At 49.5% G+C, this 18,217-nt stretch overlaps 1 protein-coding gene across 1 annotated transcript in view; it reads left to right on the top strand.

Moving 5' to 3' along the window:
- Window positions 1-18,217, top strand: part of ABCF1 (ATP binding cassette subfamily F member 1) — a 272,552-nt gene that overhangs the window by 120,348 nt on the left and 133,987 nt on the right. Inside the window, exon 18 of the mRNA XM_085637078.1 lies at window positions 5,358-5,506. Coding sequence (XP_085493204.1) covers window positions 5,358-5,506 — 149 coding nt within the window. The remainder of the gene's footprint in view (window positions 1-5,357; window positions 5,507-18,217) is intronic.

The raw sequence follows: 18,217 nt of genomic DNA, 5'->3' as shown, positions 1-18,217 counted from the left end.
TTGGGCTCAGACTGTTACACCTTCTTTTTTTATTTAGAAGAAGTGTTTTGAACTACAAAGGTCACGGTGGCTCCGCCTTTGGATGTGAAAGCACATGGGTATCAACTCCAGTGTTAGATTGTGTTTCTCTGCCCTCTGGCTTGAACGTGCATTAACAGTGCTTCAGGTATTGATGTGTTCGACACTGACTGTCGCTACCCTTAAGCTCGTTGCCTTTCATTCACTGAGAAGACTTTTTGACGCGCCTATCATTCCTTCGACCTCTGCTTGAACCGCCCAGGACATTATCATCAAGTAACCAGGTCTCCTTGCCCACTGGGCGTCCCGCCATTCAAGGCAACACGTCTTCCTTGCCAACCCCAAAGAATGAGAATGCCCAGAAAGTAATGAAACCGACGCCTGGCAAAAGATGCCCTCAGTGCCACTCAAATTAGCTCTGGGCTGACTACTAGCTGTCTGTTAACTGTGCCTCAAAAGATGCCCTCAGTGCCACTCAGACTACCTCTGGGCCGACCTCCACGCTGTCTGTAAACTGTGCCTCAAAAGAGGCCCTCAGTGTCACTCAAGGTATCTCTGGGCTGCCCTCCCCACTGTCTGTGTACTGTGCCCTCAATGCCAACTACCTCTGGCCTGACCTCTATGGAAAAAGACCTTTTGGCATTGTTGAGACAGGCGTTGGACCCGCACTAAAATGTATCGTTCATCCTCTGAGACGCCAGACATCTTTGGCGAGGCAGACCTCCTCACCGCTGAAGATCTTCTAGCCCATCAACCCAATACTGTGATTATCAGTTTGAGCTCCTTGGTGTGAGAAAGGGCCTCTTTTGCGTGGTTGGCCCCCATTTCTTTGCCTGGATTTGATGTGGTATCGATTGTAGTGCACAGGGTCCCGGCCTACCAGGTCCCCTGTGCCAAGTGGTTCTTCCCAAAAACATATCCACTATTGGCACTTCTTCTCCGTGTAAGTCCCTAGTAAGTGGTACCCTGGGTACCTCGGGCCTGGGAGCTGAAGAGGGTCCCCAGGAGCCCCCCTCACTAGGACCATGCCACTGCCCTTGCAGCTTGCATACCTCTGTGAAGTGAAAACCAACAGTCGACATGGCACCCTGTCTGGGTATCATGCCAGCCAGCACTGCCTGAAGTTATAGGTAAGGCACCCCTCTAGGAGGCCTTACAGCTCTAAGGCAGGGTGCACTATACCACAGCTGAGGGCATATCTGCATTAGTAGATAAACCCCAACAATACGCAAGTCTATTCTTAAATATTGTAAGTGCCAGGGAAGCCATAAGGAGTACACGGGCTGGAAACCCGACAACTTGTTCAGGATGGGCCTGCGCTCATGGGGAAAGCTTCAAAGGCCTGTCTCCTTTGTAAAGCGAGGCCCCCCCCCCCCCCCCCCGCCCAGCCTCTGCTGCTAGCAGGAGAAGTCGACCCTCAGTTTAGACTCCCACTTTGGGCAGGTAACCAGCGGGTAAACTCATGAAGACTAGGTGTGCCGCCTCTGCCAACTCCACCCCTCGGGTGGAGGAGGCGAAATTAAGCACACTTTTCAGTCCCCTCCATCTTGAAGATGAGGGAACTCTTCCAAGCAGTGGTAGGATTATGCCCCCTCCTCCCACAGGAGAGTGGCGTAACTGAGGATGTAGTCACCCCAGGTAAGGTGCCCATTAGCCCTACCTACCACTCCCCTAAAACTCCACATACATTTAGTATATAGGAGGCTTCCTCAGACCTAGAAGCTAGATCTGCAATGACCTAAGGAGAAAGAAGACATCCCTGAAGCCGACCCTGCAGAAAAGCCTGAAGACGACTTCATTGGCCCCAGGCCTACCTGCCTGTCTCCAACTTTGAAGAGCCTGCGACTAAAACCTACCAGTCTTGCAGCCAGCAGCCTCTGAAAACCCTGAGAGGACTGCTGCCTTCGAAAGAGACTCCAGTCTCCTGTGGACTTGTCCAGAAGAAATCAACTCCAAGGATGTCTGTACCATTTGGAACTGCGAGTTCTGACCACTCTGCACCCGAAGCCTACGGTCCATATCCAGTTAGCCCACCGACCCAGGGAAAGTCCCCCATTGATCCTGACCGCGAATCTACCGCTGGCTGACCTCCCCCGACCTCCACGACAAAACCTGCAGTGTGAATTTGAATGGTCCCTCCATCCGCGACCAGCCAGATCAGAAGAAATTGGACGTCTAAAGGCACCCTCAGCCCTGGACTTTGGGAAGCTTGACCAGCGGTGCCGCTGTGACCTCCAGCATCCCAACTTACCTGTGCTGTCACTGTTTTTCTACCTGCACCCTCCGGTTTGACACCTGCAGCCTGTTTCCTCAAAGAAGAAACTCTGTAGGATTGCACTGTTCACCCTATGCTGAAATTGCACCCTTCACCCGGCCGCTCCTGTGCCGCTAGTGGTGTATGTTTGGTGCTGCTTTGTGGCCCCTTCCCTCCGCTGTTGGTCCTAACCCCCAAAGCTTGGCCCCTGCAACCGATCTACTTACCTGCAAGCAGTGTTGCTTTGAGCACCCCCAGTCTCCATTGAAAAGCAGTGGTCCGAACTCCGATTGTGACCTCTGCACTCCGCCACCCCTGTGCCGCTGGTGGTGAAGTTTTGATACTCACCTGACCCTTGCTGACCTTTGGTCCGAAGACTGGAACTGTAAGTTGCGTACTTACCTGGTTAACCTCATTATTGTTTTCCTCAATAGGATAACATTGAACCATTCAAAAGTTGTACTGTCGACTTCTGAAAGTGAAAAGTATTTTTAATTAAAAACGTGCTTACCTTATTGCGAAGTTTTTGGTCTTAACATAAAGTAGAAACAAAGATTAAGCTTATTTTTCTAAATTGGTGTGGATTCCCTTTTTGAGTCGTGTGACCAGTATTGGTCAATTTTGTGTAATAAATGTCTTACACCTCTGTGTTAGGCCTAAGGCTGCTTTCCCACACCACCACTAATAGAGCACTTTGGGTTTTACATTGAGCCCTGTACACTTTTGAAGAACCCCTGGACTCTGCATGTTATAACCACCTAGTGGCTTACCCTATACAGAGCCAGCTTCCTACACTTGGAGTCAGAGAAAGTAATAGTTTAAGGGGAAGAAGAGATGCCTGAGGACATCCCATCTACCTCTGTCGACCCCAGACTTAGTCTGAAGACCACGCTGAGACTCAAGACTAAGGTTGACACCCCGAAACATCTTCTAAGACAGATATGCGGCTGCACGTTGTAGCCAAGCACTGCCCCTCCAGGGACCGGCATGCATAAGCCACCGCACTCTCTGGTGCTTCACTGCCCTCAAGCTCTGGTAGACTCTGAAGCAAGCTGACAGTGTCGAGATAGGGATCAGCCTAGAATCTCAACCCCCAGCGACCCACACGTCCGAGACAAAATGTCGGTGCCAAAGTTTCGAAAGAGACTCCTCCATCGAGGCAGACAACACAGTTCTCTCTGCGCCAACTTTGAGGAGATTCTTATCCTAGAAAATCTCCAAGAGGCAGGGCCTGGCTGGGAACACAAACCAACTCTGGCAATTTTGTCAGACCAATTCCGCGGCGTGTTGCCAGGCAAAAGAACATTTTTTGGGAATGCACCGCAGGATTATAGATGTAGAGTGAGCCATTATACGGTGTTAATGGGATCTACATAAAGGAAAGTATATTCCGTTTAACTCTTCCTGCTGCGATCCACAATCAAAAAAGCCATTTTTATGACTTCATTTTTAAAACCAGCACGTGTATCGGTGGATACCGTGGAGATAGAGGTTGTAATTGATTTACCTTATACAAGGGGTGTCCACCAAACACCAGATCAAATTGGTTGAATTAAAGGAACTGGTATATGAAGCTCTGAAGAGGTCTTCGTGCCGAAATGCGTTGGCTGCAGTTTAATTAAATTAAAGAAGAAAAAAATTATTTTATCCAAACTAGGAAGATACACATATGAATAAAGAAATTTCTACTGAACAAATCTATGGAGTCTGTGCATCGTGTTAAATAACGGAGGGGAATGTGGGAAATTGTATTATTTGTATAATGAAATGTTTTGCTGGACCACAGTAGTTTTATAATATCATACAGAGAGTCAGCTTCCTACCGGATCGAAGAATGAATGCATGGCTCGGTTGGTGGTGCGAGAATTTAACGAATGGTTGAATGGACAGCTTTATGAATAGGCTGGCGTGAGGAGAAGACAGACAAGTAGAAAGACACAAACAGGTATATATGGCAGCTAACAGGAAGACAGGTAGACACACTAACAGGGAGCAATGCAAACAGACAAGTCAATAAGCAACCAAACAGACATACAGACAGGTGGGCAGGCGCGTATTGGTTAGCAGTAAAATAGAGTATGAAAATGTTATGGTGCGCACCTTTGAAACATTACAAACATGCGATAATAGGCAAACATGCTCTAGAAGACATTAGTATTATGTGAGCGGTGGGTATTGGGGATGAGGATTTCAGTATGAGTAACGAGGCTATGTGATGAAAGGGGGTCCTTGCCCTGGTTCACCACTAGCATGTTCTGAAATAACAAACAGGCTCCATGATGAGAGTAAGCTGCATTCCTCTTTCCTATAAATGCTCTCACTTTGAAGTCAGCCGAAAGCAAAATAAACACCAGGCTCAATCGAAGACACAGCTTGACATTTGACCTTGGTCTTTGAATACCCAGAAAATGTGACAAGTAAGAACATGAGTTTAAAGCCTGTTAATTACAGAAAATTAATTCATGGAAAAATACAGTAAACGCAGCTTTGTCATTGGGAGGGAGGAACTGAGTCTGGACAGCTTAACGCAAATAAAGCCAACAAATGGAAAGCAAGAACATGTGAGTTACAAACTACAAAGTGATTTCTAAGCAGTGGGCGGAATGCATTCCCAGGTGAACTTTCTAAAGATGTCTTAAGCATAGCCAGACAGCTGGGCTGTCCGGTAAACTACTACCTAAAAATTGAATAATTGTCTTTGCCATTGTTTTAAATGGCAAAGGTGAATCAGCAGTTTAAAACAGCCCTTCCAGGCTGCAGTAGCAAACTGGGAGCCATGTTCTACCTTGTCCAACCAGTGCTGCAGTCCATGGGGGGGACCCTCTTACTTAAAATAACTGAGTAGCATATACCAGAGACTTACAAGTAAGTTGGCTTATGTCAATTGGGTATAAGCCAATCAAACATACAGTTTTAAGATCAGGACATATTCCCTGAGGTCTAGTTAAGATACCACTGTGCACTCTGGGTCGAAAAACCAGCAGCATCAATCCTAAACTTGGGGTGACCATACATAAAGAGGCATTTCCTTAAAATTACAGAACTATATGTGGTACAAAATCTCATCTTCATGATTCTCTTACAGGTCTATGAGGAGCTACGCGCAACGGGTGCTGCCTCTGCCGAAGCCAAAGCCCGCCGTATCCTTGCTGGTTTGGGGTTCAACCCAGAAATGCAGAATCGCCCAACAAAGAAGTTCTCTGGGGGCTGGAGGATGAGAGTCTCTCTTGCGCGGTATGTTGCATATGGCACCTAACCTGTCCGTTTCTGACCGTCATTGCTGATCTGCCCCGCATATACACCTGGCTCGGTTAACAAAGTTTTATTGTCAACATGCATTTGTCTAGGGAATTTGTGATGAATAATTTTACCTGCAGGTTCCTCACCTGTTGAATATCCCCTGGTGCCGGACTTGGTCTGTCATCTTTTCCATAGCTTTTCAACGCTAGTAGGTGGCTCTGCTTTATCTTCATGCCGGAATCAACACCGCAGTAGTTCGCAACTCCAGCGCCTTGAGACCCTCATTGATTGATTGACACTGATGTTATTGGAGCCATAAAACATTAGCATTCGGCCCTTATTTCCACATGGAGTCAGAGCTGCTCTCCTTGAATTTTTGTCTCATTACAGTATTTTTCACAGAGAATGTTTCTCTTTCAATTTTTCCCGAAGCAGTACTAAGGGAATGTCGCCTGCCAAGAAGCTGCAACTGTAATGTGCATATGTTTTGGGAAGAGGCTGTTCCAGGCATGTGAGCTGTAGATCACATGCTTTGCATACTCTTGCCATCTAGTGTTGGGGCTGGATGTTTGCAAGTTGTTTTTCTTCGAAGAGGTCTTTCCAGTCACAAGGTAGGCGACGACTCCTTTCGGTGATATTGTGCATGGGCATCAACGCCATTGTTAGATTGTTTATTTCCGCCATCGGACAATCAACACAATTTCTCGGGTTCCCCACGATGCCCAATTCACTTACCCTCTACTGTATTGTTTCAATCCTGTATTTCCCTTCTCCGCGTATCGTATTTAATACAACAAACTTTTTTCGATCAGGGAACTTGTGGAAGGCAGTCAGGCCTACCCGCGTCGGTCTGCCTTGCAGTCAATGGAACGGACTTCATTCAAATTCTGCCCTCGGTGCCACGCGAAGTTCCCGCACACCGACTTGCATGAAGTGTGCAACTTGTGCTTATCTCTGGAGCACAACGAACAGGACTAAGACGCAAATCTTTCCGCTCAAAGAAGATGCTCCACGACCGTCTGGCTCAAAGTCACGACATGCAGAGCCAGAACACTGGTTCCACTCTGGACCTCTTTGGAGAAGATTCCGAACAAGAAACCGGCGACCCCATAGGAGCTGAGGAAGAACAAGAGGAGCCTATTTCGGTCTCTGAGTCATGCTCCGACATGGATGAAGACATCACGCAAGGTCAGCGTGTCGCGAGTACTGTTCCTCCCTTTCCCCAAAGTCCAAGAAGGAGCCGAAGAAAAAGGCTCCGGTCCTACCTCTGCCTTCAGGCCATGGTTGGCACCAAGAACATGTTTCCAACGCCCTGCCTTCGTACTCTGCACCAAAACATACGTCAAAGCCTCCCGACTCGGGATCAAGTTGTCCACACTCGGGCACCGAACCAAAACCTTCGGGGTCAAATCCGAAACCCATCTCCGGTCCACCTCCTTCGACGCCGAAACAGTCTTCGGAACCAAAATCCTCGGCACCCAAGACACCGGCACAGAAAACTTTGGCGCCAAAACATAAAGATGCTCCAATACCATCCAAGGAGCTCCTTTTCGATGTCCCGCCTTCAAAACCGGACCTGAAACAAAAGGAACTGTACATCATCCCAAAAACTGGACATATTGCAACCAAATTGCCGCTCATACGCAAATCTGACTCAGACGAAGCCTATCGCATTCCTCTATAGAGGAATCAAGTGGGTACTAGCCCTTCTCCTTCTCCCATCACCTCCTTCTCCGGAAACACAACTCTTGTTAATTACCCCTACTAATTCACCACCTCCATATACACCTGATGATCAGGATGACGGGGAATGGTAACAATGATACTGCACCTGCAGACCCCTGGAAGGAATTCTACCACAGGTAATGATTCTGAACTTTACCCTACTAAACCTTCTCCTCCAGATGACAAAGTAGGCTACATAGAACTATTAAGCAGAGCTGCTGATTATCACTGGGTTCAATTACACAAAGTAACCCTTAGTAGTTCTGAAAGATAAACTCACACACTCCCCATGCTCTAGGGTATGCTAAGACACGTGGATGACATATTTAAGGATCCTGTTCGGTCACGTATTCTCACCCACAGGATTGACAAACAATATAAATCTGCACCATCAGATCCAGTTTACATTAAGGGACAGTTACCCGTAGCTCCTTTAGTGGGCTCAAATGCCGTAAATGGACCAATTCTCAAATGGCAGGAGATGCTCCACATCCGGACAAAGAGTCTAAATAGATGCCTCTGTTAAGAGTAGCCTCCCAAGCCTCAAATTTCTGGCGGATTTCTAACACATAAGCCCTTTTAGCCAGGTACGATGGGGTGCATTGGGACGAAATGGAGCAATTGCTACAATTCCTGCCTGAAGAGCACAAGTCCAAAGCTCAAGACTTAGTGTGAGAGGGACAGCTCATCTCTAACAATTCCATTAGATGCGCGTTGGATGCGGCTGACATTGCCGCTAGAGCCGTCAACACCAGCGTGCTACTAAGGCATGCCTGGTTAAGAATTTCTGGGTTTAAACCAGAGGTTCAAGCTTCTATTCTTCACACAGTTTGATAAACGACACCAGTTTGGTCCTATAGTAGACACGTCCTTAGAAAAGATGAAAAGGGCACAGATGTGGCTAAATCTATGGGAGCCCTTCAGTCATCTTCCGGCCGTGGTTCCTTTTGGCACTCTTTCTATCGTGGGGGGTCCAAGACTACCTCCTCAGACACTGCCTCTACACCGCACAAGGGCAACAATCTGCCCTCTGCTTCTAAAGGTTTCTTCAGAGGGGGCTACAGAGGCAACGATGGCAGAGGTAGAGGTTCCAACACACACGCCTCCCACTCCAACACCAAAGAGTGACTTGGCTACACTCCCCCGATCATTTCACACCAGTTGGGGTGCATCTTTCACAATTCCTACCTATCTGGCAATCCATAACTACAGACAAATGGGTGATAGGAATTATCTGTTCTGGTTATTGCCTGGAGCTTACCAACAATCGTCCAAACATTCCTCCGCGTTCACACAGTCACCAGTCCATTTACACTTCCTCCAACAAGAGTTTCAATCGCTCCTTTTGAAAGGAGCCATAGAGCCTGTACCACTACAATATCAGGGTCGGGCATATACTTCCTCTACTTTCTCATACCCAAAAAGGACGGTTCTCTCAGACCTATTTTGGACCTCAGAGAATTAAACCTTTACATACAATCAGATCACTTTCACATGGTGACTCTTCAACAAGTGCCACCACTTTTACAACAGGGCGACTTTGTCTACTCTAGACTTAAAGGGCGTGTATTTCCATATTCCAGTACACCCCGCTCATCGCAAACTTCTCAGATTTGTTGTAGTGGGGCAGCATTACCAGTTCAAGGTACTTTCCGTACTTGGACGACTGGCTCATCAAAGCCAGTACGTACTGAAAGTGTCTCCAACACACTCGCAGAACACTGCGGTTGCTGCACCAACTGGGGTTTACAGTCAATGTGTTGAGGTCCCATCTTCAACCTTCCAACACTCAAACTATCTAGGAGCAACTTTAGATACTCAAAGAGCTCTAGCCTTCCCCAATGCAGCCAGAATTCGCAATGTTCCGGCACTGATTCTTCTGTGTTCGAGGCATGTGGGCTGCTGAATTCATATCTGTGCATAGATCGCCGCCTAGTATTGGGTCCGGATGTTTGCACGTTGTTGTCCTGGAAGAGTCTTCGAAGTATCCTTGGATAGGTGACTCCTCCCCTGGACTACAGTGCGCATGGGCATCCTCTCCATCCTCAGATTGTTTTTTTCCGCCATTGGGTTCGGATGTGCTATCTTAACTCCAGTTAGGAAAAAGTTAGTCGAGGCCAAAAGGCCTTTAGTTCGCGTCGGTACTGTTCACTCGATCGGTTTCGACCCTACCTGTTAGCTTACTAACTTCGGAAACAACTTTTCGCTTTTTACCTGACCATCGACGACACCGACGATGGAGTCGAGGACACCATTCAAGAGGTGCCCGGTATGCAATGCGAAATATCCCCATATCGACGTCCACCCGGTGTGCAACAAATGCTTGTCGCCGGACCACGACGAATCGACATGCATGGCCTGTGCCCGGTTCCGTTCCAAGAAGACTCTACGGAATCGTCGAGCGGCGAGACTCGAAGCGCAGCACGCGGCACCGGCCCCGGCAGACATCTTCAACGCCGAAGATGTCGAGGAGTTGGAAATCCTACCCTCCAATCCGGGTTCCGAACATGACTCCGGTTCGGACGACGTCGACGAATCACTCTTTCGCAGAGATGAAGACAACGCCGAGGTAGGAGACGACGATGAGGCCTTAGGGGCCGAAGGGAGTAGCTCCAATGACGAGCAAGGCCTACCCGTTCAGACTGACGAGGGCCCAGTGCCACAGTCTATGGCTCCGGTCGAGGGATCGCCTTCGGGCCTTACCTGAGACCTATCCCGCGGTTCTTCGGCCCCGCCCTCGGGCCCGGCCTCGGACGTTCAGCGGCAGCCATTATTACCTACACCGGCTGGTTTCCCTTCTACCAAACCGAAACCGAAAGCTGCACCGGTACAAATGAAACCGAAACCGAAAGTGGCGCTAGTCGGATCGAGGCCTTCCACACCTTCGACGCCAGCGACACGCATCGGCACCGAGCGCACCAAGTGAGACTTCGGTGCCGAACTTGAAGCGGCCGACGCCGGAGTCGGCATTCGGAAAAAGGCCCTCGGTGCCATCAAACCTGCTCGGCGCCAACGCCATCGACTCCTAAACCAAAGGTCATACCACCTGCTGCGTCTCACGTCGCTTCCACGGCAACACCGAAGCCTCCTGCATCGAAGACGTCGACGGCCATTTCCGCCCCTCGACCCGATTACCCACCGGCGCCGAAAAAGTCCACGGCCGCCTCTACAAACCTGGTGGGCGCTAAGGCCTCGAAAGCGCTTCACGCGCGAACCGTTGCAGCACAAAGCAGCAAAACCCAAGCGGTCCTCCAGGACACATCGGGCTCCGGCCCACTAAAAGCTCACACAGCCTCTTCGGCGCCAGCCAACATAACTTTTGGCCTGCCGCCATCCACGATCCCGAAAATGTTACAACTCAGGACACGGGTCACCCACACCACGGTTACACCTGCTGAGACGTCTCCGTCACGTTACATCGACGCCAACACCGGCAGGATGGTTATCCATGACCGGAGGATAACTTCAGAGCCACCCTTGGACCCTTTCAGGATCCCACTAAAGAGAAAGCTGCCTGTGGACTCAGAACCTGTGCTTTGCGAATCTTTCGACTCGCCCTACCAAGACCCACTATCATTCTCTCCCACACACTCCGACACGGATGCGTTGGCAGACTATATGGATGACCAAGTCCCTTACCACGGAGACATGGACCCTGATGACCAACAGGACCCTGATCAAACTTGGGGCGACCCTGCAGACCCCAGTGCACCTCTAGATGCACAGGACCCTCAACTCTATGGAGCGAAAACATCTCCGACAGAGGACACTGCAGCGTTCAACGCTCTTATTGAACGTGCTGCAAATAATCATGACGTGCAGCTTCACTCTGACACCGTGGAAGACGACTTCCTTATGGACACTTTCGCTTCCTCGGAAAGGCATGTAAAGACTGCCCATGCTGAAAGGAGTCCTCAAACCAGCCAAGGACATCTTCAAGGAACCCACCAGGGCACGGGTGATAAACCCCAGGATCGACAAAAAGTACAGATCAGCACCTGGGGACCCTACTTACATCAGAGGCCAATTACCTCTCGACTCCATTGTCGTTGCGAATGCTCGCAAGAGGGCACACTCGCAATCAACAGGTGACGCTCCTCCCCCGGACAAAGAGTCCAAGGTCTTAGAGACCTCTGGCAAGCGAGTTGCCGCACAGGCTGCCAACATATGGCGCATAGCCAACACTCAAGCGCTCCTCGCTCGCTACGATAGAGCGCACTATGATACAATGGAGCAACTACTCCAACATCTCCCTGACCAGTTCAAAGAAGGTGCAGAAATTCTTATCAGAGAGGGACAGCTACTCACAAATGCTTCCATCAAGTGTGCACTAGATGCCGCAGACACGGCGGCCAGGGCCATAAACACATGCTGCGACGACATGCCTGGTTGCGAATCTCCGGGTTCAAACCTGAGGTGCAAAATTATATACTGAACCAACCTGTCAACCCCGACTATTTATTCGGGCCGGAGGTTGACACGGCCCTTGAGAAAATAAAGAAGGACACAGACACTGCAAAGTCCATGGGGGCTCTCCAGACTCAGTCCTTTCGGAGCAGCTCCTTTCGTCGCCCCGGAAATAGGGGAGCAGGTAGAGGGCAGGGGTCACAGCAGACATACAGCAAAGGCAATACCCAAACCACCTACGATAAAAACACCCGGGGTGGATATCGTGGCTCCAGTACAAAGGGCAGAGGACGCGGCTACGGCAACACCAGGTCCTCCCCCAAGAACAAGCAGTGACGCCCTCTCCCTTCCTCCCGACCACATAACACCTGTCGGGGGAAGGCTACAAAGGTTCCTGTCCACGTGGAACTCCATCACCACGGACAGGTGGGTCAAAGATATTGTCAAATACGGTTACTGTCTAGAACTAACCTCCACTCCACCCACAATACCTCCAAAAAACCGTCCTATGTCCTCAGAGCACTTAACGCTCTTACAGCAGGAGGTGCACAGTATGCTTCTAAAAGGCGCAATAGAGGTCGTACCCGTCCAAGAGCAAGGTACGGGGGTGTACTCCCTGTACTTTTTAATACCGAAAAAGGACGGGTCACTCAGACCTATATTAGACCTGAGACCCCTAAACAGATGCATTCTTTCCGAGCATTTTCACATGCTCACTCTACAGCAAGTCCTCCCGCTGCTCAAGCAGGGAGACTTTCTGGCCACACTGGACCTCAAGGATGCGTATTTCCACATACCCATTCACCCATCACACAAAAAATACCTCAGGTTCACTGTTCAAGGGCAGCACTACCAGTTCAGAGTCCTTCCCTTCGGCGTGACAACGGCACCAAGGGTGTTTACAAAGTGCCTAGCTACTGTGGCGGCACATCTACGGAGGCAGCACATACACGTCTACCCTTACCTGGACGACTGGCTCGTTCAAGCAAAGTCAGCCCAGCAATGTGCCAGCCACATGTCCCGCACCATTCACCTCCTTCACAGTCTGGGGTTCTCACTAAATTACCCAAAATCCCATCTACAGCCCGCACACGTACAACAGTACCTAGGTGCGACTATAGACACTCTGGCGGCCACAGCTCAGCCAAATTTAGTGAGGATCAACAGCATGCAACTGCTGATCACAAAGTTCAAACCTCAACACTCCCTCCCTGCGTGAGTGTTCATGCAGTTGATAGGCATGATGGCCTCCTGCATTTTCATAGTCCCACACGCGAGACTACATATGCGCCCGCTTCAGGAGTGCTTAGCACGTCAATGGAATCAGGCTCACGGGCAACTAAAAGACCTAGTGTTGGTGAGCGGTCGGGCATACAATTCTCTGCATTGGTGGAATCCACAAAACCTTTGCAAGGGCCGACCGTTCCAAGAGCCTGTTCCACAAATAATACTGACAGCGGACGCGTCTCTCCAGAGATGGGGAGCTCATGTACTCAATTACACAGTGCAGGGACTATGGACTACACAACAAAAGATGCACATCAACCTTCTGGAACTGATGGCAATCTTCCTAGCAATGAAAGCATTCAAAGTACACCTGTGCAACAAGGTCGTGTTGATCCGGACGGACAACATGACTGCCATGTACTACATACAGAAGCAGGGAGGAACACACTCTCCACAGTTGTCTCATCTGGCTCAGAGCATGTGGAAGTGGGCCATTCAGAGGAACATATTCCTCATGGCGGAACACCTCCCAGGCAAGGACAACCAGATGGCGGATCTGCTCAGCAGACACAGCCACCAGATGCACGAGTGGGAGTTACACCCATCAGTACTCCAACCGTACTTCCAGCAGTGGGGTCATCCAGAGATAGACCTATTCGCCACAAGGGAAAACGCAAAATGCCAAAGCTTTGCCACCAGGTTCCACATCCACAGTCGCAGGGCAATGCGATATGGATGAACTGGTCCGGCAGATTTGCGTACGCTTTTCCCCCAGCGCCGTTGATACCGCTGGTGGCACGCAAACTGCGACAGCACTCACTAACACTCATCCTGGTTGCTCCAACATGGGCACGCCAGCCATGGTACACCACCTTTCTGGAACTTTCCGTGGTGCCGCATCAAAGGCTGCGCATCAAACCCGCGCTTTTGACGCAGAACCATGGAGAAATTCAGCACCCAGATCCGCAACAGCTGAACCTGGCAATCTGGCTCCTGAAGTCCTAGAGTTTGGCTACCTAAACCTGCCACCTGACTGTATGGAGATCATTAAGGAAGCTAGGAGACCCACTACCAGAGCTTGCTATGCAGCCAAATGGAAGAGGTTTGTCATTTATTGCAACAACAATGACATTAACCCGCTAGACGCATCTATTCAGAACATAATTATCTATTACACCTATACCGATGCAATCTGGCATACACCTCAATACGTGTCCATTTAACCGCAATAGCAGCCTATCTCCAAAACAGGCAGCACCTCTCTTTATTCAGAGTGCCTGCCATCAGAGCCTTCTTGAAGGACTTAAACGGGTGATTCCCCCAAGGCACCCCCCAGCACCGGTGTGGAACCTCAACTTGGTCCTCACCAGACTAATGGGTCCACCCTTCGAACCTCTACACTCATGAGAGATTCAATTCCTTACCTGGAAAGTGGCTTTCCTGGTTGCCATCACTTCCTTAAGGAGAGTTAGTGAACTCCAGGCACTAACCATTCAGGAGCCATTTATACAAGTTCACGCAAACCGGGTCGTACTACGTACCAACCCCAAATTCATGCCTAAAGTAATATCGCAGTTCCACATGAACCAAACCATTGAACTGCCTGTTTTCTTTCAAAACCCACAAAATGTCGCTGAGAGGATGCTCCACACACTAGATGTAAAGAGGGCCCTCATGTACTATATTGACAGAACTAAAAACTTTAGGAAGACTAAACAACTCTTCGTTGCCTTCTCTCCACAACACAAGGGCAACGCCATTTCCAAAGCAGGTATAGCCAGATGGATCGTTAAATGTATCCAAATTTGTTATCAAAAAGCTAAACGCACATTAACGATTCCACCACGAGCCCACTCAACACGAAAGTTAGGGGCGTCCATGGCTTTCCTGGGAAACATTCCTTTACAGGAAATATGTAGAGCAGCCACATGGTCCACTATACATACATTTACCAAACACTACTGTGTAGATGTACACTCAAAACAGCAGGCAGCTGTAGGACAGGCTGTTCTCAAAACTCTTTTTCAGACTGCTGCAGCTGGCATGGGTAGCCGCCGCTAATAGGAGGTACTGCTGTGTATTCTATGCACAGATCTGAATTCAGCAGCCCACATGCCTCGAACTGAATATGCTACTTACCAGTATGCATCTGTTCTTGGCATGTAGGGCTGCTGACATTCATATCGCCCACCCTCCTCCCCGGCGCCTGTAGCAGCTGCAGCTCTCAGAATTACTGTAAAGCATGGTCATCACTTCCTGTATCTACTCCATCACTGCCACAATAACGAAAAACAATCTGGGGATGGAGAGGATGCCCATGCGCACTGTGGTCCAGGGGAGGAGTCACCCATCTCAGGATACTTCGAAGACTCTTCCAGGACAACAATGTGCAATCATTCGGACCCAACACTAGGCGGCGATCTATGCACAGATATGTATGTCAGCAGCCCTACATGCCAAGAACAGATGCATACTGGTAAGTAGCATATTCAATTCAGCAGCCCACATGCCTCGAACTGAATATGCTACTTACCAGTATGCATCTGTTCTTGGCATGTAGGGCTGCTGACATTCATATCGCCCACCCTCCTCCCCGGCGCCTGTAGCGGCTGCAGCACTCAGAATTACTGTATAACATGGTCATCACTTACTGTATCTACTCCATCACTGCCACAATGGCGAAAAACAATCGAAGGATGGAGAGGATGCCCATGCGCACTGTAGTCCAGGGGAGGAGCCACCTATCTCGTGATACTTCGAAGACTCTTCCAGGACAACAATGTGCAATCATCCGGACCCAACACTAGGCGGCGATCTATGCACAGATATGAATGTCAGCAGCCCTACAAGAACAGATGCATACTGGTAAGTAGCATATTCAATACTGGTCCCAAATAGGTACAGTGTGCACAGAGTCCACAGTCCCCAGAGGTTTGACTGAGGCTAAAGTTAGATATAACCTTACTCTCTAAAGTGGTAGCTTGGTCGAGCAGTAAGGCAGTATCAGAGGACAGTGTAAAGCTTTTGTTGTACACACTCAGTCAGCAAATGATCTCACACACTCAAGAAATGAACTCTAGGCCAATGGTTTTTGTATAAAAATATATAGTTGTTTTATTTTAGAATCAACAATAGGTTTCAAAATATACTTTCTCAGAATGAGATGCTTTAGATAAATACTTTTCAATAGGCAATAGACTTGAGTATAACAGTTACAGTGGCTGCAATAGGCAACACAATTTCAAACACAATAATACATTGAGCTCAATGGGAATTTCTAATCAAATACAATTAGTTACTTTGAGGGTTACTTTTCTAACCACAGGACTGGATCCTGGATTCAGTCCCGTGACATTTCCTGTAAACAGTTGAGTAAAAGCGTTTTGGTTACAGTAGTGATTTTCAAGCAATATTGTGGAATTTTAAAAGTTGACACTTCGAAACTTTTTCTCATAGAATCACCAATGTTATCCTATGGTTGGAATTTCACTTAGCAGGTAAGTGGGGTTATTGTTACCTTTTCTAACTCAGTGTTGGATCCTGGATCCAGCACTGGGGCACCACCTGTAAACAGTTGAAAGAATGTGTTTTGGTTACACGGGCGATTTTTAACGAATATTTGTAAGTTTGCAAAAATCGACACAGAAGACATTTCACAGAAAAATAGTTAATGGTTTCCTAGGGAAGGAAATTGGGTTAGCGGTAAGTATTGATGTAATTACTTTTCATGGTCAGTGCTCGGCACCAAGATCCAGCACTGGGATCGCTCCTAATAGCAGGTGAGTATTTCCGTTTTCATTACTCGGTTGATTTTAGGTGAATATTTTAAGTTTTAGAAACTCCGCACTTAGAAGAATTTCCAAGTGAAACCAGTCAATGTTACCCTATGGAAGAAAATTGGGTTATCGGCTTTTGGGTAAGTACTTGACTGGCAGAGTTAAGGTTCTTGGCATAGACTCGGGGGTCTCCCAGGGTCAGGTCAGTACAGTTGTTACACCCTCAGCGGCACAGAGGCAGCCGGGTGCAGAGTGAGTTAGGCCCAATGTTATCCTATGGGAGGCAGGGGGACCTTGGTTGGTGGCTGCTGGGTAGCAGGCCACGCGGCTGTGGGAGCTGGGCTCCTGGTCACTTGCTCAGGGCAAATGGGGAAGTAGAGTAGAGTAGAGATTGCACTGCCAGGGGCACTCGGGCGGCTGGGTGCTTTTGAGCCGTCGGGCGCTCAATGGATTGCAATGGTGAAGCTCAAAAACGAACAAAGGCTGCAAGCTCGGGGACGAAGAATCTTCAGGTGTGACCACCACTTCGAGAAGTAAGTTGGGTAGTTGGAGAATAGGTAGCCACCCAGGAGTTTGGCACAGGGGGCTGCAGGGCGCTGGGTGCAGGGGCGCCTTTCGGTGTTGGGAAATCTTACCCTCGACTGGTCGCGGTTGGAGGGGTCCCTGGTTCTGAGGCTGCAGGCATCGTCAGGAGCGTCGAGGTGGGTCCTTGGGTGCTGGATTTTGGGGTCACAGTCGCCGGGGGGACGTCCTCTGGGTCTTTGGCCTCTCCAGCACAGGCCAGACTTGGCGGTTGCAGTGTGTGCAGGGTTCGCGGTTCCTGGCTGATGCCAGGTGTCAGTTACTTGCTTTGAGCAGTACCACTGCTTGTGGGAGCCCCAGTTGCTTAGTCACAAGGTAGCCAGGTCCTCCGGGATACGTGAGGTTGCTGGCCACTGGAGATGCCAGGGTTTAGCAGGAGCAGCTTCGAGGATCGACAGGCCGGTAGGGCTGGGGCCAAAGCAGTTTGTGTCTTCCTCTTGTGAACAGCTGCACGGCAGGTCTTCTTGTCTCTTGATCTTCTTTGCTGTTTCGGAATCTGAGGAAGGAAGGTTCAGGGTGCCCCTAAATACTGAATTTAGAGGAGTTACAGGTAGGTAAAGGGCAGGGACCAATGGGTCCCTGCCCTGGGGTGGGTACACCCCCTATCCTGCCACTCTCCTGTGTGAGGGGGGGCAGTAGCCTAGTTCTGATTGGACAGGGCTTCCCATCTTCGAGATGGCGGGAGCCCGGAGATGTGCTTTACCTTGCCTCCCCCACCTGAGGATTGGCAGAAGCTGGCACACCCCCTTTCCTTCCTTGGGGTTTTCTCCCAGTCTTCCCGCCAGAGGGGGGGTCAGAACCGGTAGGGGTCAGTTGCTGAGTACAGCAGGTGGCCTAGAGAAGCTCACAAAGGCGGCATGCCTTTGAAGCTTCCCCTGCCCATCCTGGGGGAGGAGACCTAGCACCTCGCCCAGGATGTGCATTTTTGCAGGCCCAGGAGAGCGAATGGCTCTCTACCCAGGGGTCCAGCAACATGTCTGCTGTGTGG

The sequence above is a fragment of the Triturus cristatus genome, chromosome 1_1 (assembly GCF_964204655.1).
Source record: "Triturus cristatus chromosome 1_1, aTriCri1.1, whole genome shotgun sequence".
Taxonomy (NCBI): Eukaryota; Metazoa; Chordata; class Amphibia; order Caudata; family Salamandridae; genus Triturus; species Triturus cristatus.
The sequence above is the reverse complement of the archived record's forward strand: the minus strand, read 5'-3'. Positions and strand labels throughout refer to the sequence as shown.